The sequence below is a fragment of the Cannabis sativa genome, chromosome 4 (genome assembly GCF_029168945.1).
Source record: "Cannabis sativa cultivar Pink pepper isolate KNU-18-1 chromosome 4, ASM2916894v1, whole genome shotgun sequence".
NCBI lineage: Eukaryota > Viridiplantae > Streptophyta > Magnoliopsida > Rosales > Cannabaceae > Cannabis > Cannabis sativa.
The window spans coordinates 80,794,953-80,818,754 of record NC_083604.1 but is presented as its reverse complement, the minus strand read 5'-3'; the positions used below and the strand labels follow the sequence as shown (position 1 = coordinate 80,818,754).

General features: G+C 28.6%; 2 protein-coding genes across 11 annotated transcripts; both read left to right on the top strand.

Annotated features, from left to right (window-relative positions):
- Positions 1-3,568, top strand: LOC115713866 (uncharacterized). 7 transcript variants are annotated; one of them, XM_061114980.1, is made up of 8 exons: positions 1-174; positions 346-507; positions 600-734; positions 930-1,061; positions 1,306-1,398; positions 1,669-1,774; positions 1,852-1,909; positions 1,990-3,568. In XM_061114980.1, exons 2-8 carry the CDS (start codon positions 348-350, stop codon positions 3,298-3,300), a joined length of 1,995 nt encoding a protein of 664 aa, XP_060970963.1. In that variant the 5' UTR covers positions 1-174; positions 346-347; the 3' UTR covers positions 3,301-3,568. The 7 variants fall into 7 exon arrangements, with proteins under 7 accessions (XP_060970963.1, XP_060970964.1, XP_060970965.1 ...); XM_061114981.1 differs by having other exon boundaries at positions 2-174; positions 346-423; XM_061114982.1 differs by lacking the exon at positions 1,306-1,398 and having other exon boundaries at positions 2-174.
- A 10,981-nt stretch (positions 3,569-14,549) lies between these two features.
- Positions 14,550-19,475, top strand: LOC115715042 (uncharacterized). Of its 4 annotated transcripts, none has more exons than XM_030643831.2 (6): positions 14,550-14,843; positions 15,826-15,975; positions 16,239-16,315; positions 16,425-18,245; positions 18,360-18,513; positions 18,620-19,475. In XM_030643831.2, the coding sequence occupies exons 2-6, from the start codon at positions 15,834-15,836 to the stop codon at positions 19,339-19,341; spliced, it is 2,916 nt and encodes a 971-aa protein (XP_030499691.2). In that variant the 5' UTR covers positions 14,550-14,843; positions 15,826-15,833; the 3' UTR covers positions 19,342-19,475. The 4 variants fall into 4 exon arrangements, with proteins under 4 accessions (XP_030499691.2, XP_060970962.1, XP_030499693.2 ...); XM_061114979.1 differs by having other exon boundaries at positions 14,550-15,623; positions 18,363-18,513; XM_030643833.2 differs by having other exon boundaries at positions 14,551-14,843; positions 18,363-18,513.
- The last annotated feature ends 4,327 nt before the right edge of the window (positions 19,476-23,802 follow it).

Below are 23,802 nucleotides of genomic sequence, written 5' to 3'. Positions count from 1 at the left end.
TCAAGAATATCTCCGAACTGTTTTCGTTTCCGTTACTGTCGTTGAAATCCACCGATTTGACTACGACGGAATCCACTGATTCCGAAGTTCAGATTGGGAATTAACAATGAAGAGAAACTAATTCCAAACCTAACACTAAGGCTCCGTCGTGGATTCAAACTCAATCTCAGCCAGGTTTTCATGGAGTGCTTTAGGATCTTTATTCGATTTCTTGTTTCTTTAATCAATTTCAAATTTTTTTGTTTCACTTAATCACTCAATCAACCATTTTTAATATACTTTCATTACTGTAACTAGAAAGCTAATAATCAATTTCTGGTTTCCATTTCCATTTTGTAATTGCAGACATGAACTGTAGCAGGAAAAGAGTGATGTTTTCAGATACTGATGCTGATTCTCCTAAAAATTCCAAGGCTCCAAGATGTGAGTATACTCTGCAATTTAGATTTACTTGTTCTCTGGAGATGCATATGACTGTGTTTTCTTCTTTGATTTCCATAATCTCTTGTAAGTTTCCTTTTCTTGCTTGTTTCTAATAGCTAAGAAATTTTGATACTGGTATCAGTAATTGATAGTCTGAAATGAATTTTTTGATGCAGCTGAGGAAGTGAAAACCTCTGAATTTGCCTTCTTTAAGAAATTGAAGGAAGATGCAAGCAAAACATTTGCTTCTTCTTTAGCACGAAATGTGCTGAACCAAACCAATAATTTCAATTCAAAGAATGCTTCTAAAGGTAATTTGATTGAGAATGTGTCATTAATTTGGGCATTGTTTTATCAAAGAACATCATTTCTGTGGACTAAAATGTTTGGTTATTCTCTGATGAAGTTTATTGTACAAATGAAATATCATGTAATGCATTCAGTTCTTTGCTTCAATTGCTTGGTGGCTTTGTCATGTGATTAATATGAATTGGTGTCTTGTGCAGAAAACATCAACATTCCCAATAATAGTTGTAAGGAAAAAGTCAATACCTCGTTGCTTGTTGAAAATCCTACACCACTTCAGGCTGTCTCATTTCACTCGCCCTTTGGTAGTACTGGGACACGAAGAAACTCAGGTTAGCACTCTATAGAGACATTCTCAAAGTACTCGACTGATTACTCTTGGTTTGTTAGAGATTGGATCATTGTCAAGAGAAAGAAAAGAACTGATAGAAACTTATCTTAATTTGGATTGAAGTTTCCTATGTTGATTTTCTAATATGCCAGAACTAGTTCTGAATAGTTTGGAAAGACAAAGTTTACTATCAATTAGAGGGGAAAAAAAGTATTCTATTATTTTCTTTTCCTAATATTTCATAGATGTACATAAGAAGAACGCTTGTTCAACCTTGGAGGATATCCTATGGAAACAGAAAGATATGGAAGAATATGGTCCCAACTCAAGGTCTGACGGTAATATTTTCACATGGTAACTCTGCATAATTTGTTCATTTTTTGGTGGCAAAGAGATGATGAGAACATAGTAGAGATTTATGATTCATCACTTTTTTTCTGTAACTTCGTTAAGCTCGTTTGCTTGATCAACCGGAATTCATATTGTAGCACCAATAGACTGCATAGTGCAGTTTTCATTAATAATACTAGTTGATGATGTGACCCTTTTATATAGAAACTGAGAATCACTTGCTTATGTAAAACTCAATATTTGTTTCAAGTCTTCAGGAACTCAGTACAGACATGCAGATATTTTTAACAGGAAAAGAGAGAAACTACTTCGTTGGGTTACAGATGTCTCGTTTCCTGAAATTGATGGGCTCTGTTCGAAGGGGTAACCCTCACAATCATTAGTAGTTGCACTTTCAGTTTCTTTGAATCTTTAGTGAATAAAAGTATAAACTTTCTCAGGTGTGATATTGTTCCTGTGCTCCTCAAGCGGCTGACCCCGGAGTGCAAAGACATTAATGTATCCTCAGATTGTTATTTGAATGGACAAAAATCATTGTCTCTGTCTGTGTTGCTAAGCAAAATTACTTGCTCTTGCAGATAGTCAATGATCAGAATTTGGGAAGAGAAGAGACTGATACCAAATCTCAGTTAGTGCCATCCTTTGAGTCAGATATTTACTCCAACAGACTTCAATGGACACCTAGGCATTGTCCGGAACTCGAATATGATCCATACCTTGGTGATGATATACAACCAAATCCTTTGTGGAACAGATCAAGAGGGAGCATTCTATTATTGGATGCTCCATTACATCATGATAACGATGTCCATCATTATAACTATATACCATGGGACTCTGGATTAGGAGAGTTGCCAATTGATCGTGATTCAAACTTTGTTTTTCCTATCAGAAAACAAATATCTGTTGAATTCTTAGAAGGATTCGACAAATTCAATCAACCAAATAGAAATTTGGTTGGAAACCAATCAAATGTGCCTGCATTGGATTGGCATTATGACAAGGAGAAATTTGAAAGAACCTTATCGACTATTAGTTCCGATGTAGAGCCAAATAGTCATCACTCACCATTGGTAGCACAGCTTGATGATGATCATCGTCATCAATATTACTATAAACCATGGGAAGCTGGATTACATGAAGGAGAATTACATGTTGATCATGATTCAAATTTTGTTCTTCCCGTCACAAAGCACACATCTGCTGAAATCTTAGAAGAATTGGACGAATTCTGTCAACCAAGTAGAAATTTGGTTGGATGCCAATCAAATGTGCCTGCATTGGATTGGAATTATGACAAGGAGAACTTTGAAAGAGCCTTATCTATTATCAGTCCCTCTGATATCGATCCAAATAGTCGTCATCGCTCACCATTGGCAGCATGGCTTGAAGACGATGTTCACATTAATAAAGGACCTGAATATTCATCGCCAGTGTCCCCTTCAAGTTACTATCAAAACCATGATCCTAGAGCAGAGATTCTTGAAGATATTCATACAATACAAGATTCAAACCACCTTCCCTCGACCATATCATGCAGACCAAACTATTTCGGTCCACATAAAGATTTCTATAATGCCACTTGTTTTTCACCCCAACAAGACCACTGGTGTATGAACAAATTGTTTGGCCAAATGCATCATTATCCTCGACAGAGAAAAACTCTTCAATCTTCTGAACTTGTTCTCAGTTTAGGATGGAAGTGTTTTCCAGAAGAGAATCATTCATCTTCTAATCATCATGCCCTTGAATATCCTGGAGAAAGTAGAAACCAAATCAGAGAAGCTCCTCACTATAATGTGTTTGATGAGTACGAGAGTTGCCCGAACGAGTCCAGTAGTAGAGGAACACTTGCTCAATTCATTTCAGGTATATCTTGGCAGCAATAAATCATTACCCCTTGATACTTGATAGCTACTTAGATAGATATATTTGATATATACAAGTGAAACTTATGTGTTGACATATGATAGTTAAGTCAAAATTGTTTTTTGATGATTCAGTAGATTTTCAATAGTTGTTACATTTTGTCCATGTTAGAAATTTATTGGGTTGATGGAATACTTAACCCATGATTTCAAATTAGTGTAATCTTTACATTAAAATAGTGTAAGTTTTGCAACCCATGTTAAATATTACATGTTCTCTTTGTTTTTATTTTTTAGTTTGTTAACAATTATTAATTGTTTCACTAATTAATTGATTATACATCAATTTACACACACAAATATATACAATGTATATTAATGAGACAAAATTTATGTATGACATAAGGGTATGAGGTGCATTTTTGAGAAAACTACTACAATTTTGAAGGTGGGTTTGAAGCTGGAAAAAACCCAACATTACTTTACTAAGATGTATATATAAAGGGAATGTTAAAGAACACTAATTATGTCTAACACTACGACAAAATATTATATTGCTATTAGTATAATAAATATCAGATTCTATCTATTTTAATTTAATTATTATTATAAAAAATCGTTAACTCTTCGTAAATATCATCTTATAATCTTGTAGTGGTACTTATGCTCATTTGATTATAGTCAGAACCTTAGTTTGAAAATAGAATAGAATTTCTTTTTATTCATAAATCATTGAATTTAACAACTTTGATAACACATAAATATCAACCACCTACCATTAAAACTTGTTTCATCTTCTTTGCCCAAATATTACACACATATCATTAAAATAACATTCTTGGACTTCTATATAAAACAAGTTAAATTATTATGCATATATAATAACCCAACTACCCCTTTGAATTAGAAACACGTTAGTCCAATTAATAACAACTATAGATAACAAGTTACTTCAACTCAAACACTAAAAACATACATTTTAAAGTTAAATTCAATAGTACAAAACTTGTCCTTAATTTATGCCACAATCTTATATATGTTGGACTTAACTCCATTGAAATTTTGGAAGAGTAAATATTAAGTGCATTATAATAAGTTTTAACTATGAAATTTTCATTAAGTTAGATGATACTATGAAAATGGTAATTGTAATTAGGTATAACAGATGAGAGTAATTATTAATTTATAGTCATAGGTTTCTTAACTTTTATCAACAGTAACACCAACCTTATTTATATCTTCAAGTTTGGTAGATATACTTAGATAGTGATGGGTTTGTTTGAATAGTAAATTAGGTAGTGAATTCAGTCACAAAAAATGGAAGAGAAATAAAAACAAGAGAGAGGCAAATCAATCAACTTGATAATGCTAATTAAATTCACATTTGATTTAACTTTAAAAAATAATGTAGGCACTAGGGCTATATTTCATGTGATTTTTGGCAAAAAGGTTAGTACAAATGAGTTTGGTTAAAATAATGGTGTCTTCACACCTTTAGATTATAGCTTTTTGTTACTTTATTGATAGAATATGTTTTAAAGACGATTTAGTGGTTTGTGTATCTATTTTTGGAGTTTTGTATTGAATTTTGTATGAATTTTTATTTTTATCTATTACAAGATTGCGTTTTTCTTTTGAGTATTATCTGATTTATAGGAGTTTATCAATTTATTTTAATTTATGTAAATAAAATTTAGTTTTAGTGAATATCATAACCAGTTAATATGATTTAGGTGTGTTAAGTTAGTCACAACCAAATCATACTCAAAAGAATAGTTTTGATTAAGAAATGCTACTTACATGCTTAATAACATTATGATTTGGTTTACTTATTTGGGCTCAAAAACAGCTTGCAAGAGAATAAGAAATATTATTTACATTATATTATTTAGTTAAAATGACAAGAAAAAAAAATTAAAATCATTTTATTCGGATACAACCATAAAATTTTTATTATTACTATTGTAATTAATTATTAGATTCTACATATTTTAATTTTATAATTATTATAAAAAAAATCATTAATCATTAGTAGGGTGTTACCTTGTGGTAGCGTTAGACCATTTCTAATAATTGCACAATTTTAATATATATTTTGTACCAATTTAGTGCCCTAGCATCATGGGTGTGTTTAGTATTTCTCAAATTTTACATTAATTTGGTGGGATGGTTTAAGTTAAAAAGAAAACGATGAATACTAATTACAATTTCTTAATCAACTTTTATGCCTGAAATTACATGTATTTGTTATAATTATATCTGATATTCTAATTTACCACGCGTGCTAAAAAACTCCAAACTTTATTGTAAACTATTTAAATTTTTCAAAAAAAATTACAGGAATAATGTTGTAAGTGAATACCACTATTAAAAAAATTGAAAAAAATCTTTCAACATATATTTTTTAAATAGGAAAATTAATTAAAAGATTGTAATAGAAAGTAAATAGTAAAAAAAATAAGAGTTAGAGTATGTGTACCCACTCTGCACGCTCTAGAGAGTGGAGTCGAGCGAGTGGCGACCCGTTCAACGAACCAACCCTGTTGTTATGACCCCACTTTCTCACCCAAACCTCTCACTTTCTTTCTTAAACTTCCCTACGCGCTCACTCCCTCTTCTTTATTCCACGCGCTTTGGTTTTCTATATTTTAACCGTTATCACTTTTGACCACTTTTGTAAATATACTATTCATTTCACCCCCTCCCTCCCACACGTGCTTCCTTCTTTTTCATTTTACTATTAATTTTATTAATTAAGCATTTGCATGCAAAAATCACATAATTACAAATAGTTTGTTTTTTAATTTAAAGATACTTTATTTATGGTGCCTAAAATAGACGTTATTGTGACTCACTTTTTTATTTTAATGCAAGTTCCATTTCAAATTTTTATATATCCAATAATTTTATTGGTATTTTGGTCTTATTTTTTTAAAAAACTGTTATTAATAGAAAAAATTTAATTTTTCTTAAATATATTTTTATGATTTTTTATAAAAACACAAAAAAATTACATAAAGGTAATAAAAAATAGAGTAATTTGCGGTGAAAATACCCAAGTTTAACTCGGAGTTGCAGATAAATACCTAACAAAAATTTTTGGCGGTAAAAATACCTTCTGTTAAGGTATTGGAACTTCCGTAGGTACCTGGCCCTTAAATGCCAGGTAAGGGTCCAGCTATCATGCTCTTATTGGTCCACATCATTAATTAATATTTTAATTAAAAATTCATTTAAGAATTTAAGAATTAAATAAAAAAATATTTTAAAATCAAATAAAAATAATAATATATATTAAAATTCGTATTTTAAATTGATAAATAAAAACATACAATGATTAAAATTAAATTAAAAGTAATGAAAATGTAAAAATCACAAACCCAAAAAATTCAAACTTCCATCACAACAAAATCAAAATAAAATTAATTCAAAATCAAATTCATTAACCTGATTCCAAATCCCAAATTAAACCGAAACTAATATACAAAATCATTCTTCATACATATAAATCTAACAAACTCACACAAAATCAAAACCTAAAACCAAGAAAAAAATACAAACTTTCACATAAAAACCATAAACCTATAAACGCAAACCCAGCACTATGAAGAACAAATAAATATGAACTCTGAAAGTTCATCCAAAATCCGAAATCAAATAAAAAATCTTCGCTACCAACAAATAAATCTCAGATTTTTAGATTTAGTTTTTCCCTTACCTAACAAAAACCAATTTTTTTTCACACGTAGAACACTTACTGTTTGGGTAGGTAACATTCACCATTTTTGTAGTAAAAAAACTCAGATTTTTTTTTTTCAAATGCAGAAAACTCTGAACTGTACGTCGAGAGCCTTTCACCATGGTGAGCTTTCAGATCTGGGTCCTGTTTAGTAGGATCTCTACCAGTGAGGTTTCTTCTCAGGTGAAGGTTCGTCTGCTATGGTGGAGATTGGGGATTTCTAGGGCTCTGAGATTTGATCTCCTCCAGTTTTGTTCGAAGCTTCTCCAGTTCCCAGGCGTCTCTCCCGTGCGTTTGAATCGATCGATTCGTCTGTTTGTCTCTCCTGCATTTGAGTCGACCGATTTCGTTTGAGTGGATCTAAACCTCAAAAAAAAAAAAAAAAAAAAAAAAAGAGAGAAGAAGAACGAAGAAGTGTGAGATTTGGCGTTTGAGGTTCAGATACTTTTTTTTTTTTAATTATAATTTAATTACATCAAGTTTACCCAGATGTCATGTGGCATTAGTTTAGGGATTTAATTAATGATTATTAATTAAAATATAAATTATTAATGTATATTATTATTTTTGTTTGATTTTAAAATACTTTTTATTTAATTCTTAAATTTTTAAATGAATTTTTAATTAAAAAATACAAATTAATGATTTGGACCAATAAGAGAATGACAGTTGGACGCTTATTTGGTACTTAACATCTACGGAAGTTCCAAAACCTTAACAGAAGGTATTTTTACCGCCAAAAACTTTTGTTAGGTATTTATCTGCAACTCCGAGTTAAAGTTGGGTATTTTTGCCGCAAATTACTCTAAAAAATAACATCAAAACAATATAAAAAATAATATACTAATAATAAAAAGTCAACAAAAAATAACAAAAGTATGACATATATAAAAATACGTCAAAATATTATATTTTTTATAAATAAAATCATAAAACCTGTAAAAATATTTAACATTCCGTACAAATTTTTGTAATTTTTTTTATTGTTTTATATATATATTTTTTTTGAAATGATCTTTTTTTTTTTTATGTTTATCTCTTAATATAATAATAATAAACAAAATGAAAGAAGATATTCTTGCAATTGAGGCATGGAGCATGGGCAAGAAGTACAATTATCAAAAATATTATGGTTTGAAAATATATGATTGATATGATACACACATTTTTAGATACAATAATTTGTAAATAATTTGATGGTGTATATTTATGTGCATACAATACATATCGATGAAAAATATATATATAATATAGGAACAAATTACCTTTATTTTTATGGAATTGATTTTGTCTCTAGTTATTTACCCTTTTTTTATACTTACTTCTCAACTTTTACCCTTTTCTTTTCATCCAAAACTACATACATAAAAATATTTTATTTTATTTTTTTGAGAAGAAAACCCCTACCTTTATTTTCCTTTCATCATGAATTTAAATGTAATTTTGGACCATTATTATAAAAAAAATAAAAAAAGAAGTAAGTTATCACATAGATAGCAACAACAAAATATGGATAATAATAATAGTTTTAAACCTTTATTATAATTAGTTATTATTTATATTAGATAGTTTTTTTGCTTTACAATTAATTGAAATATTAACTTTTCTATTTTTCACTTAATCAATTTGTATACATAGACTGAATAAGTATAGATCATATTTCGATAACGGCAAGTGTTTATGAGATGATCCTTTACTCCGACAGTATTTAAAGTTTTTTGAACAATGTAATATCTTGCACTGAATAAATTCTTTGTGTAGTTCACTTAGGCTTGCTCTTAGAACACTATAATTTAGGGTAAAAACATATAATATTTTTTATTTAGGACAAAAACAGATAATATTTTTTATTTAGGGTAAAACAAGCAATATATAATCTAGGTTAAAAATAAATATATTTTGTATTAAATAAAGTGGTACAATATTACAATATAGGCACTAGGGTGCCAAAAAAGAATCACCATAAAAGTGACATTTCCATGGTGAGTCAGTCAATTCAGGTGCATTGGTTCCAACCTTTTGTCTTAGGGATAAAACAATCAAAATTAATAGATAAATAAATATATATGTTATATGTTGTATAGTATGGTAACAAATAATTGTTGTAAGTATAGGTTAATTTAATAAATGTATATAAGTTCTCAAACCAAACAAACAAACAAAGGAATAAGAAAATGAGTAGTCACTTTCATTTGCATGTGCCAACCCTATCACCACTCATTAATTTCCTCTATTGGAAAATGATCAAAATATTTGTGGCCCAATCAAAGATTTAGTTTGGTTAAGTGATACTATCACATCACTAAACATAAATTCAATTATTATTATCATTAAAAATATGTATATAATATAATTAAAAAAATGTTATTTTGTTAGTTGTATACAATGTTACCATTAAGATTTGACCTCATTTTGCCCTAAATTGCGCCTAAATTATGAAAGTGACTTTGTTTTGGGGTTATTTTCTTGGTATTATGATTTACATTTGTATTTAGTTTTGACTTTGGTGTATTTCAATTTTTGAATGAGTAATTAAGTTTTGTTCATAAGTTTTGATATGCGAATTATATTTTTTGACTTTTTAAGTTGTTAAAAAATTTCTTTGAATTATTGAGATTGTTAGATTTAAGAATTTTTATCTAATTTTACTAATAAACGTGTGACATGGATAAAAGTTCAAGTAACAAATTTGTCAAAGTTTGAGAATTACGATTTAGTACATATCAAAGTTTAGAGATTACAATTTGATACATGAACAATTAATTACCATGTTAGTAAAATTAAATGAAATTGAACAGGAATCATTGAATCTAATAATCTCAATACTTTGGTGAGAATTTTTATCGGTTTAAAAAATTCGAGGAGCACATTAATACATATCAAAATTCAGAGAATAAAAATCATAATTAGCTTTTCTAAATTATATTGACTCATTTTAATATCATAAGGATTGGATTTTAGAAGATGGATTTCATTAATCTCACAATAGTTTAATCATTTATTATATTGATTAGACAATTAGCCTAAGTTTGAAGTAGTGACTAAGCAAAATTTGGAATTTTGGAGTGCAAAAAAAAAATTAAGGAGGGTACATTGAATTATAAATTTCAAAGAAAAAAAATCTCAACAATTTGGGGGTATGAGAACCATTATGTATAGAGTAGATCTATCACTCGGTAGAAGTACAATAAATCTTCGTTTAGAAGTGGCAATTTATCTTTACGGTTTTGTTCGTATTATGTTGGGACTCATGTATTACATATATATTTGACCCGAACACGACTTGTTTAATAATCGTGTCGAAAATTGAAACTCAACACAACTCGTTTATAAATTGATTGACGCGACACGATCTATGTAAATTGTTTATAAATGGATATTTTTAAACATGGCAACTCATTAATCTATAAGTGATATGTTTAATACGTTTATAATATATTTATGACCTGTTAGTCTTAAATTAACTTTAAATACGTTATTAGCAAGCCAATTTCATGTGAGTCGTGTCAGTCAATCCAAAAAATGACCCAACTCCAAACCTGTTAATTTCGTGTGAATTTTAATTCAAGTTGTATTATTATGTCTACCTCATTTTACTACTCCTACTTTTGTGTAAGTACATACATAAAACGAAATTTATAGTGCATTGTTTATTTATTTATTTATTTAAAAAAAGAAAATAGAAAACTTGCCATATTTATTGTGACATTGCTTCCTAATGTTGATTTACTTGTAGTGGAATATGGAACATTGAGTGAAATTCTCTACTTCCTTTTAAAATGAAAAGCATATTGTATTGTCAAATATTGTATCATGTAATGTTTATTAAGTTATTACTAAATAAAGCCTAAATGCAATGCATGGTAAACAAACTTAGAAAAAGCAAAATTGGCCTAATCTCATTGTATTGTCAATATTATATCCTGCATTATTAAGATTTACTAAATAAAGCCTTAGTTCCATACATTGTCAACAAAAGCTATATTATTATTTTTAGACTAAAAGTAATAAATCATAGCAAAGGCATTTTTTTTGTATATACTAAAAATATCATCTTTTTTAATAAATGATAAATGAAAGGCCCACAAATCCTTATCTTTAATTATGGGCAAAAAAAAATATATATATTGGCTTGTTTGGCTCAAGTGGTTGGTAGTATGTCATCTTTACTAAAACTTATTGGGTTAAGTAATTAATTGGTCCACTTCACTAATTAACTTTTTTTTTTTTACAATTTCACTAATTAACCCCCTAGTCAAAATCAGTAATGAACCCTTTGAGATTTAACTTTTATTTTATCCATTCAATTAACCTTATTTTTACTTTGTTTTAATCTTTGTAATCTATGACAAACAATGATATTTGTCTCCATTATCATTAGTCCTTTTCATAATGTTCTTCTTTTTTTCCCTTTCTTTTCTTTCTAATAGTGCAAATGAGAACAAAATTTCTTTAGTAGAAACTAAAGGATTTTTTTCTTTTTCCAAATGGGTTTTGGGGGGAAAACATAATTTAGTTTATTTTATTATTTTTTTTTTGAATAAATTTGGAAGGGGTTAAATTATCATAACCAAAAAATTAAGGGTTATTTGTAACTAATGTTGCCCTCAGTCAAAACCCAAGCCATGAAAAGGGTAAAGTTGGTAAACCCTAATTACTTAAACTTATAATTTTCCATCATAATATATTGTTGATTCCTACTATTCAAATAATTTAAATTTGAGATTTTTTAATAATTAATAAAAAAAATATTACAAATATAAGAATGGAAGATTTTCTTTAAATATATTTACAAACCATTTTAAAATAAAAAATTATGTTGTTTTCACAAAATATTTAAAGTAATTTGCGGCATAATTGATAATTACTTAAGTTTAACTTATAGTTGTAAATAAATATTATTTTGACGGTAATAATACATAAGTTATAATTTTAAAACTTCTGTAGGTACTTGACTGTTAAGTATTATGTAAATTGCCACATGGCAATTCCTGATTGATCTAGTTCATTAAATTTTTTTTTTGTTAAATAGTTTAAATATATCAATAAGAAAATAACACGTGGATAATGACTTGAAATTTAACGGTTAGGTACTTACAGAGTTTTAGAAATATAACTTTAACTTAGGTATTATTACTGTCACAAAATAAACTTTAAGTATTTATTTGCAATTAGAAATTAAACTTAAGTATATACGCCGTAAATTACTCAAATATTTATACTATGTTATTTTTATGGGATTTCGTAAAAATTATAATTACAAAAATTAAAATCCTTAAAAATGTTTAGGAATCCATGTGCTAGTAAAAAAATGTGTCATTTTAACTAAAATTTCTTTTTAACCGAGGTTAGTTCAAGTGGCCATAAAAGAATGTGTGTGTGTTAAAGGTCTTGAATTTATGTCTCAAATTATGCATTGTAATATATAAACGCTTAAATAATTAAATAAATAAAAACTAAAATCTCTTTAATTTTATTTTATTTTCTTTTGATGAGTAAGTAGTTATTATAAATAATAATTATAATAAAAAAGGAGTATATAATGATGAAAGTTCATAATAGTTAAGTTTCATATTGGAGTATTAAACTTCTGTCATCTTTTTTACATTATATTTAATCATAAAATATTTATAGTAATTTTGTAAGTTGCATTTAGATTTTAATTAAATAAATATTGCACATTTTCTGTCCCAGCTATTAAATACACACAAAATAATAAAAAAAATAATTAAAATATTTTATTTATTTAATCAATATCATACTCACTAAAGTTGGAAAAAAATAAAAAAAATAATAATTGAACAACTACAAAACGAGTGGCATTAATATATTAGTGATTATTTCATTTTAGTATCTTAACAAAAAAATTATTTAATATAATTCATGTATGGTCTATTATGAGTAGTTGTGTATGTTTATTAATTGGCTTTTTTATTCCTAAGACCCAAATTAATAAATATATAAAATAAAAAAGAAAATAAAGTACAACGAGGAGGGACAATTCTATTTATTAGAATCTTTTTTAGTTGAATAATAATATTTGATTTTAATCAATTAATAATTATATAATTGTATTATATTAAACAATTGAACATCATGATGAATATTTTTATGAAAATAAACAAGCATTATTAATTTATTACGAGTAAAAATTATGGAGGAAAGAAAGCTTTATTTTTTTTTTCTTATTAATCATAACAAATGGATTTAATATATTTTATTGTGTTCATAATTATTATATATATTTTAGATTTTTTTTAAAAAAATTCAACAATTTCACAAATTGACTTAATTAATATAAGGTAGAATAATGACTTTGATTGCATGTATGTCAATGTAAAAATTAAGTCATTAATACCCAACATGTTATTTTTGACTTTTCTTTTTCTTGACTATATATTATTTTAGATAATTTTTTATAAACTTATTAGACACAATTGAATAGGGAGAAATTAGATGTTAAATTTGAATTAATAAATATTTTATTCTCATTTTTTACATAATTTACAATGTTAAAAACATAGTTTAAAATAATTAATTACTTCAATACGGATATAAAAAAATACTTGTAAAATTGAATGTTTAAAACTTATTTTTGTTATTCTAAATTATTTTAATTTTTTTAAACATAAATTAAACAATTATAATATGCACAATATGCATAATTATTACGGTAAAAATAGAAAGCATAAATTTTCCCAATAAAATATCTATAAACAATAATTGGTTTAATAAATATTTTCTTGTATTCACCAAACTTTTACTCCCAACTATTTTTTGTTTTAGACTGTTAAAGTAAAAAACAATACATATTAACAATTCTACATTAAACATTGGCAATTATTAATAATAAATATATCTTATTTATTGACCATTAATTAGTCCCATTATTATGCACACGATGACAAGAATCACTTATTTAACATATAGACATTATATTTAATTATATTATAATTCACACCCCAAATCAAAATGGCGTCCGTGATAACAAACCCAAAAATCACTGCTCGTATCGCGATACTAAAAAACTTATAGACCAGAACTACAAAATTCAAAACTTAAAGGACTCAAATGTAAAAAAAATCAACAAATAAATATAATTAAGGTTAATACCATTTTTAGATCAAGCCTTTTGTAAAAATTATTGATTTAATGTTTATTTTGTAAAATAATAAATTGGATCATGTATATTCTAAAATAGTATAAAATAGTGAATTAAATTTTTAATAACTTGAAGATAATTTTTAGTACGAATAAATACAGTAAATATATAAAATTATATAATAATAATTTTAAATCAAGTTATTATTAATTTTTATTTTAGCAAAAGATTAGTTCAATGTATAATTTTATATTTTTTTAAAATTTAATTTAAAAAATTCAATTTATCATTTAACAAAATAAAAAATTAAATAGTTAAATTTTACTAAATATATTATTGAAAATTATCTTGTATTATATACTTGTGTTATCTGATTTTTTATTTATTTATTTAATTACACAAAAAAAAATATATATATTTGTGTGTGTTTCTCTCTCTATATTTGGTGTTTAGTGTTGCTTCTCTCCTTCTTCACCACTCTCCGGAATCGAAACTCGTAAATTAATCAGAATTAACCAAAAGCTTTTCAAGTCCGACATTTTCACAGAGACAAACTGAGTCAGACGAGCTCAAACACTCGACTCGACTTTACCGCAACCAACACCAGTACAGCATTTTCACTGAGCTAACCCGATCTAATCGCCCCGTCAGATCCGCTTCTATTTCCCGGTGAATCTCCGGTATCTTTATCACCGGAATGTCAGTTACCGACGACCTCAGCAGGTTCCAGCTTTCTTCTTCTCTTTCTAGCTGTCTTGGTTCAAAATGTGTCAGAAAATTTCCGTTTGTTTTGGCTTTCTTAACGAATGGTTCCGATTGTTAACAGTACTTTTTCGTTTGGCCTGAGAACTTTTAGCTCGACCTCGATCTCAACACTATACGGAGCTTTTTCTTTCTCGAATCTAATTCTCTCTCTAGATTTGCTTTTTTTTTTCTACTTATTATTTGTGCTGTAATAAAAGCAGCAGCTTTTCTGAATCATTATTTTTAAGCTTAAAAATCTTCGCTTTTTGTTCTATCTTAGTACAATCATTTTATGCCTTTTTTTTGTTGGTTCATTTTTTGTGGTCGGTCCATTTTCCAATTTCGGGTTTTTGCTTTAATTTTCGAAAATTTTGGCTCTATGAGCGCTAAATCAAATTAAATGTGGCTTCTTTGAGACGTAAATTGGGGATTTTTTTTTGGCTCTTTTGCTTGGAGTGTTTAATGAAGTATAAATTGATGTGATATTTCAAGTGGGTTTGCTGAAATTTTACACAGCATAACAACTGATTTGTCTCTATTTTTCCTCTCAAATCAAGGATTAAATTTCTTCCCACTCTTACCAAAGAACTCTCTCTCTCTGCACAAACCACATCTGGCTGTACCTCATTTCTCCTCAAAACCGTTTATTTGGATATGGCCTTACATTTTCTTATTTGGGTATAACTGACTAATAACCCCTCTAGCTGAGGTTGAAGTCTGTTGTAGCTGTCTAGCAAGTGAGGTTTTAATTATAGTTTGGTAAAGTTATCATCTTTATAAGTTATGTATATATATAATGGTATATGGTGTTGAATAATATTAGGGATCTTGTTTGACATTTTTGATTTTGTGTATTATTTGGGAGAAGATTATTTTTCTGCCTTTTGAAAGATTTGTGAATTAAGAGCTTTGCTTATTGGAAAAATGAACTTAAAAAAGTTATGTATATAATCGTTTGCAGGTGTTAAAATGAATGTGACTCAGAGGAGGAAAGCTAATGGTAATGGAGAGAAACCTTTCCCAGGATGCTTGGGAAGAATGGTAAACCTCTTTGATTTGAGCAATGGGGTTGCTTCAAATAGGATGCTTACAGATAGACCCCACCATGATGGTAATTTTTGATTCACACTCATATTTGGTTTATGCATCTTGAAGTATAATCGTATTTTGTGAACCTGACAAGTTATTTCTTAGAATTGTTGCTGAACTCGAAAAGTTATGACTAAAGCCGTGCTCTACTAATAAATCCTTTTGATAATATTTTATATCTACTTTTCTTGTTACAGATAGTATAAATGGTGCTTAGTTTAGCATTATCTGATGGATTTTAGTTACAAATTGATCAGTTCATGATGTAAATGTTATATTTGCTAGGCTCTTCACTTGCGAGGAGTCAATCGGATGTATCAAGAATGAGTTTGCCTTTTGGAGATAAGATAGAGGATAAACTGGTAAATCTTGATGGATTTATTTATCAATCTCTTATGATGGGAGTTGTATTTTACTAACTGTACAGTACACTCAAGTTCCCTGATATTATTGTGTGTTTGATGCGTGCAGATCGTATCTGAGTTCAGGAGAACTTCATCCAACAAGAAGGCCAATGGGACACCTATAAAGATGCTCATAGACCAAGAAATGTCAAAAGAGATTGAGTCTAGAAGTGAACCTCCTAATGTAGTTGCCAAGTTAATGGGCCTTGATGCATTCCCGAGACAACAACCCCATCCATCTCTCCAAAGAAGCAATACAAACAATTATTCAAAACCTCCTTTCGGTCATTCAGGGAAGCCTTTGGGTTCTTGGGAACAAGAAGATGGGTTCTCAGAGAATAGAATGCAATTTGACGTCCATCATTGTTCGGAACGAAATGAATGTAAGGATGTTTATGAGGTTTGGCAACAGCCTGAGAACAAGAACTGTATAAAAGACAAATCACCTCAAAAGGAAAGGCATAATAATGCAAATACAAATGATAGGAATATGGCCCTTGTTCGTCAAAAGTTCTTGGAAGCAAAACGGTTGGTCACAGATGAGAAGCTCCAACAGTCTAAGGAATTTCAAGATGCATTGGAAGTCTTAAGTTCCAATAGAGATTTACTCACCAAGTTTTTTCAGGAATCAACTTACACATTTTCTCAACATCTATATGAATTACAGTCTACGCCTCCGCCTCCGCCTCCTGAGACTAAGAGGATAACTGTTCTTAGGCCTTCAAAGATAGTTGATAATGAAAGATTTTCTGGATCAAGGCAGAAGAGTGATAAACCAACAGATAATTTTGTGCAGTTGGGTCAAACGGCTGTATTGAATAAAAACAACCCTGGAAATTCTCCTATGTTTCCTGATCAGAAAGTTGATGAATATACCATGCAACCAACTCGAATAGTGGTATTGAAACCTAGCTCTGGCAAGGCTAATGACATTAGGGCTGTGACTCCACCTATCACCTCATCAAAAATGTTTCAAGATGAAAACATCTTCGAGGATCCTGAAGATGATGAGGCGCGAGAATCAAGGGAAGTGGCGAAAGAGATCACGAGGCAGGTGCGTGATAATCTCATGGGTCATCGGAGGGTTGAAACTCTGCTTTCTTCTGTGTTTTCCAACAATTATACTGGTGATGAGAGTTCATTCAACAAATCAGAAAATGAGTATGTTGCAGAAAATCTCAGTGATCAAGAAGTCATGTCACCATCTTCTAGACATTCATGGGATTACATCAATAGGATAGGCAGCCCCTTTTCTTCCTCTTTCAGCCGTGCATCTTGTTCACCAGAGTCTTCTGTTTGCAGAGAAGCTAAAAAGAGACTTTCTGAGAGATGGGCCATGATGGCATCAAATGGGAATGGGAACTCTCAGGAGTTCAGACATGTCCGGAGAAGCTCGAGTACATTAGGAGAAATGCTTGCACTTTCAGATATGAAGAAGTCAGTTAGACCTGAGGATGAAACTAACAAGGAACAAGAACCAAGGAAATTAGTTTCATGCTTGACTAGTGACTTGATCAAAGAGGATGCTACTTGTGATTCTCCCATAAATCTTCTAAGATCAAAATCTTTACCTGGGTCGTCTACAGTGTTTGGTGCTAGACTAAATATGTCAATTTCAGATGCTGTGGCTGACACGGTAAATGGTCCCAAGGAACTGACCAAGGCAAAGAGCACTAAGTCCTCATTGAAAGGGAAAGTTTCAAGTTTGTTTTTCTCTAGGAGCAAAAAATCAAGCAAAGAAAAATGTGGTCCATCTGGATCCAACGGCGAATCTCAATATGCTTCTGCTGAAACCCCGAGGTTTCCATTGCCTCAGTCGAGTAATGAGAATGGTCTCGAAGAGCGTTTGCCTACTACTTCTTGTTTGTCAGGCATAATTTCACGAGAGGTAATTAAATTTGCTTTTTTTGTGATGATGATTCGAATTAATCATATTTGCATTTTTCTAACATCCATTTTTTTTTCCTAAATTCAATATTTTAAGAGTTTTCTCTAATTTTAGCAGGCAGGGTTGTCTCTGATGAAACCAACGGTGTCTCGGGGTGTCGGTGAGAATCAAGACCAGCCCAGTCCAATCTCAGTTTTAGAACCCCATTTCGAAGAGTATGACAATTTGACTCGTGAGACTTCTGGCTACTTGAAGCTGGATGTTCAAGGTAGTTTTTCTCTTATAGTACTAATCAGTTTTCCCATGGGAAGAACTTCATCTCATGTTAATTTTTTTTGTTTTTCTTCTAACTTTGTTTATGCTTTTTAAAACAGGAGGATTACTAAGGTCAAACTTGATTGACAAGTCACCGCCTATAGAATCAGTTGCACGGACTCTATCGTGGGATGACTCATGTTTAGAGACAGCCACTTCATACACGTTGAAACCCTCTTCGGTTCCCTTAGTTTGTGAAGAAGACGAACAAGAATGGCTTTCTTTTGTCCAAACTCTTCTCTCAGCTGCTGGATTCAGCAGAGAGACAGAATCCAATTCCCGAGATTCAGTGCTCCATAGATGGCAAACACCCGAAGCTCCACTGGATCCTTCATTGAGGGACAAGTATACCAATGTAGATGACAAAGAGCCTATGCATGAGGCCAAACGCAGATATTTAAGGTCAACCCGAAAGCTTGTATTTGACTATGTCAACACAGCATTAGCAGACATGACTGGTTATGGACCAGACATGAGCTTAAGCATCACATGCAACGGGGCCCATGATAGGTTAATGGAGGGTGATTCACCCCAATTGTTGGACTCCTTGTGGGGCCAAATGAAGGACTGGTTTTCGGGTGAGTTGAGGTGTTATTCGGAGGATGGTGGGGACGCCACCACCAGCCTGGTAGTGGACGGTGTGTTGAGGAAGGAGATTGTGGGGAAGGAGTGGAATGAACTTACGAGATTGGAAATGGATAATATAGGAAAGGACATAGAAGGGAGTTTGCTGGAATTGCTTGTGGAGGAGGCTGTTGTTGACTTGACAGAGAGGTTTTGAGAGATTTTGTCTCCAATATCCTTTTTTTTTTTTTGTTTAATTTTTTGTATTAATTTAATTGTAAGTTGTTGTAACTCAATTATCTGTGTATTTGATTTAAAACCAAGAAATGATAGTCCTACTACTACCCACCACTACCATCAACTTATTTGTTTATGTTGCAAAAACAGAAAGAAAAGAAAAGAAAAAAAAAGTGTTGTATGGATTATGTGTATAAACATTGTCTCCTCTTTTAACTTGAATAGCTTAACATGGAAATTGAGCTAGAAGAAACTACAGAAACATTATTATTTTTGAGACCCATCTTCAAGTTTGATTTTGTCTCTGTAATTTTTTATTTTTCTGCTCCCATGTTTTTTTTTTTCTTGAGAAAAAGGCCTTGTTAAAACCCCTCGAGTAAACTCAGTAGAAAAAATCTCAAAAGAAAAAAGAGTGTGAAATACTATTAGCCATTTTAAGACAATTTAAAAGAGATAGTAGTAAAATTATTACAATAAGTAAGAATATTAGCCATTTTAAGACAATTTAAAAGAGATATTAGTAAAATTATTATAATAAGAATAGTTTTAATTATACGTTTAAAATAAGATTGATTCACATGATGATTAGAGATGGCATAAATAACATTGCTCGTGCATTTCTATACTACTCAAGTGACCGTAAAATAAAATATATGAAATTAAATTGATGAAATTTAATATTGTTATTGAATAATGATGTTTCTATAGGTGTCTTTTATAGGTTTAGTGTTATTTAATACTGTGACATTTTGAGAATTATGTAGAATTCCATATTTAAATGCTTTGTTAGTTGATTTGGTTCTGTGAACATTTATCTTCTGATTGACATTAATGGATATTTTTTGACCCATCATTGGCTGTAAAATTCTAGGTGACGATATATCATTATTCTGAATTTAATACCATTCCACTGCCACCTGTTTGATCAAAGTGAGTTACTGTTGGTGATATTTTGTACTGTATTTTATGCTATTAAAAAAATAATAAAAAATAAAAAAGTAACACTATAGTTATCTCCACTTGAGAACTTTTTTTTTTTTATAAGTATCTCCACTTGAGTACTTGTTGGGTTATTACTCACCTTCACATCATTTTCATTCTACTGTTTGCCAAAATGTCATTCTTTAAGCTCACCTCACTTAAATACCACCCCTTTATGTATCAATAACGATATTGCGTAAATCTTTAAGTTTAATTTTCGATTATTGATAAATGCTTAAGTTTAATTTTTAACTGTTATAATATTTAAGTTATATTTTTAGAACTTAATCGTTAAGTGTCAAATTAATATCCACGTATTATTTTATTATTAGGATATTTAAATAAATTTTAAAATAAAAAATAAAAATTTAATAACCTAGATTAATCAGAAAGTGTGGTGTGGTCATTGATTTACTACTTAATGATTAAGTAAAGTTTTATAAATATAACTTAACTATTATTATTACTGTGAAATATTTAATTTAAAATTTATTACAATTAAAAATAAAATATAAGTATTTATACTATAAATTACTCATTAGGAATTACCCAATAAATTTTAAGATTGTGCCCTAATGCACAATTTTTCTTTTGTGTGATATGAAACTCTTCATCTACTTTTACTTTTTTTTTGTTCCTTTTAAGAAAGTAGTTACTCGAAAAGGTTCTATTATTAAATTGTGTGTAACAATTTTGGAATGATTTGAGTTTTAGAAACATAGAATTTTAGAAAAATCTCATCCTCACACTATACATTAATAGCCTTTGTATTCAAGTAGGCCTTCTATTAAACTATCCAATCCAAGTTTGGTTGGTTCTTTCTAACTAGAAATCTCAAGCCACTCATATTTATTTATGGGTGATTGGTCCTTAATCTTCAGTGTTTATCAAACTATCCACACATAAAAACTATCTATATTGTACCATAATGAATAAAAATAAGTGAGTTGAAATTATTTGCGATGTGATTACGATTTGCATTTTTAATAGATCGTGTGGTATGCGGTTTTAAATTCTAAAATAGTAGTTTAAATCGTATCGTACTGTATTATTACAAAAATACTAATTTTTTAAATATAGTTTTTAAATTTATCAAAAATCAAATATGTACAAAGTTTATGTGATTTAGATATATTGAATGATATTATGAAGAAATGTTGCTCAAGATTTATGGGGGATTTAGTATTAAAGTGCTCATATGTTATATTCCTATTAGATTGTTTTTGACAAATTTATTATAATGTTTAATTATTGAATTATTTACACAGCATTTTTATATGAGATAAGTTGATGAATACCTTTTTTTTGTATCCATTAATAAAAATACTTTCATATTATATTTCATTAAAATCTACAAACTTTTATGAGTGGATTATCTAATATACCCTTGCCCTCTACTTAAATATAGTACATGATTTACATTAATCTAAGGTATAATAGGAACATCATCTATAAAGTAGGTATATCTTAAAGAATATGAAAATGAAAGTAAAAATCAAAACAAATAAAATAAAGTGGGCATATAATGCAATTTCCTCTTTTTATATTGTGGTTTATGCAATTTTGAGAACTTGTGGTGAGCTCACGGTTTAAAAAATTACAAAAGTTGTATATGCATTTTAGTTTAAAAAAATTGATTATTTTACAAATACACAAAAATAATAAAAAAAAATTACAAAATATAATTGTACAGAATTTTAAATATTTTTACGACTTTTATAATTTATTTACAGAAAAAACGGTCTTTTGATGTATTTTTATATTTTACTCTTGTTAATTTTTTGTTATTTGTATATTACATTTTTGTTGTTGTTTGAAATTTATTTTCTTGTTATTTTTATCTAGATTTCTTGCTGTTTTTATAAAATACTATAGAAATATAAAAAAAATCTTCAAACTTAAACATATAATTTTTTTACAAAAAATAGTACATTATATAATTATCCTTAAAAAAAAGTCAAAAACAACTCTTCCCTAACTATAACCTAAACAGCTAATTAGTTACCCTTAATTGTTTTCTCATATTTTCTCTAAGAAATAACCATTTTTTATAAATAAAAGAACCTATTATTGCACACATTATATAAAAACTCCTCTAATTATTATAATATTGTAAAAAAATAAATTTGATTTCAAAAAAAAAATATTGTTAAAAAAAAAACCTAGAAGTCCCACAAGTCACAACCCCACAAAATTGAAACCTGAGTCGTACTCTTACAGATGGGAAATCATGTGTAAACATTAACCATTAAATTCAATAATCACTAGCTACTCATGAACATTAAATACATATATATATAAATATAAAGAATTGTCAAAAAGTTTATCTAGTATTTTTTTTCGGTGTTATATTGTTGTTGGTGTAATTAAGTATCGGGTCTTATATAAGTTAAGAAAATAAAATTTATGAAATATTGCTAACCAATTATAGAGTACCACCTATAAAAAATACTAAATACTACTGTTGCCTAATAACAATGCTCATAAATATAATAAGGGCCCGTTTGGCACAGCTTTTGGAAAAGTTAAAAAGCTGCTTTTCAAAAAAGCTGTGACAAAAAGGTGTTTGGTAAGCAGTTAAAAAACAGCTTATTGAAGAAATTATGGAAAAACTATAGTTAAAAGCTAAAGCTGGTACAACCCAACTTTTAGAAAAAACTGTTTTGATTAAAAGACTCTATAATAAATTATTTTTACTAAAAAATTATTTAATTATTTATTATATATTATAAAAAATAAAAATATTTTTTTTAAATGAAAAAATATTTAAATTTCTAATATTTTATTTTATTTTAAAAAATATTTATATTTATATTTTTATTATTAACAAACAATATCAATTTATGTTTCTTATAAACTATAATTTTATCTTTTGCAAGTGATAAAAATATAATTTAAAAATATTAAAAATTATTTTTATCAAATGCATATAAATTTATAATATAGAAAAAAATAATTAAAAATATATAGAAAATAAAAAATTTATATAACATATTTTTTTTTATATATATTTGTGATTATAATGAACTAGATTAAAATATTATCATTATTGTAATAGAATCTTAACAACTCACAGCACTTTAAAAATTATAATTTACCAAACACTCAGTTCAGCTTTTTTCCACAGTTCTGCTACAGCTGTTTTTTCCACAAAGACATTTACTGCTTTTCCCTACAAGACAAATTTATCTACCTTCTAAATTTATTTTTATGCACATGTAAACTAAATGGAGAAATAAAAGAGAGAAAAAAATGTTGTCAGAAATGTTGATGAGGTTCTTGTTGAGAAAATAAAGAGAGAATTATTTGGAGAGGGCCAGAGAGACAGAGTAGGAAAGAGAATATTTGCATGAAATGAAATGAATCATTAATGATATTCTATTGTATAGTTTTATGAAAAGTACTTGTAATAAATGTTAAGGCAATAAATTTAGACACATCTTGTGACTATAAGTTGGTA

Excerpts from the sequence above, each read along its gene's own strand:
- LOC115713866 (XM_061114980.1), top strand. The coding sequence starts at position 348 with ATGAACTGTAGCAGGAAAAGAGTGATGTTTTCAGATACTGATGCTGAT. Across the intron at positions 508-599 it reads TTTGATTTCCATAATCTCTT|CTGAGGAAGTGAAAACCTCT; the intron begins GTAAGTTTCCTT and ends TTTTTGATGCAG. Across the intron at positions 1,910-1,989 it reads CGGAGTGCAAAGACATTAAT|ATAGTCAATGATCAGAATTT; the intron begins GTATCCTCAGAT and ends TTGCTCTTGCAG.
- LOC115715042 (XM_030643831.2), top strand. The coding sequence starts at position 15,834 with ATGAATGTGACTCAGAGGAGGAAAGCTAATGGTAATGGAGAGAAACCT. Across the intron at positions 15,976-16,238 it reads AGATAGACCCCACCATGATG|GCTCTTCACTTGCGAGGAGT; the intron begins GTAATTTTTGAT and ends TATATTTGCTAG. Across the intron at positions 18,514-18,619 it reads CTTGAAGCTGGATGTTCAAG|GAGGATTACTAAGGTCAAAC; the intron begins GTAGTTTTTCTC and ends TTTTTAAAACAG.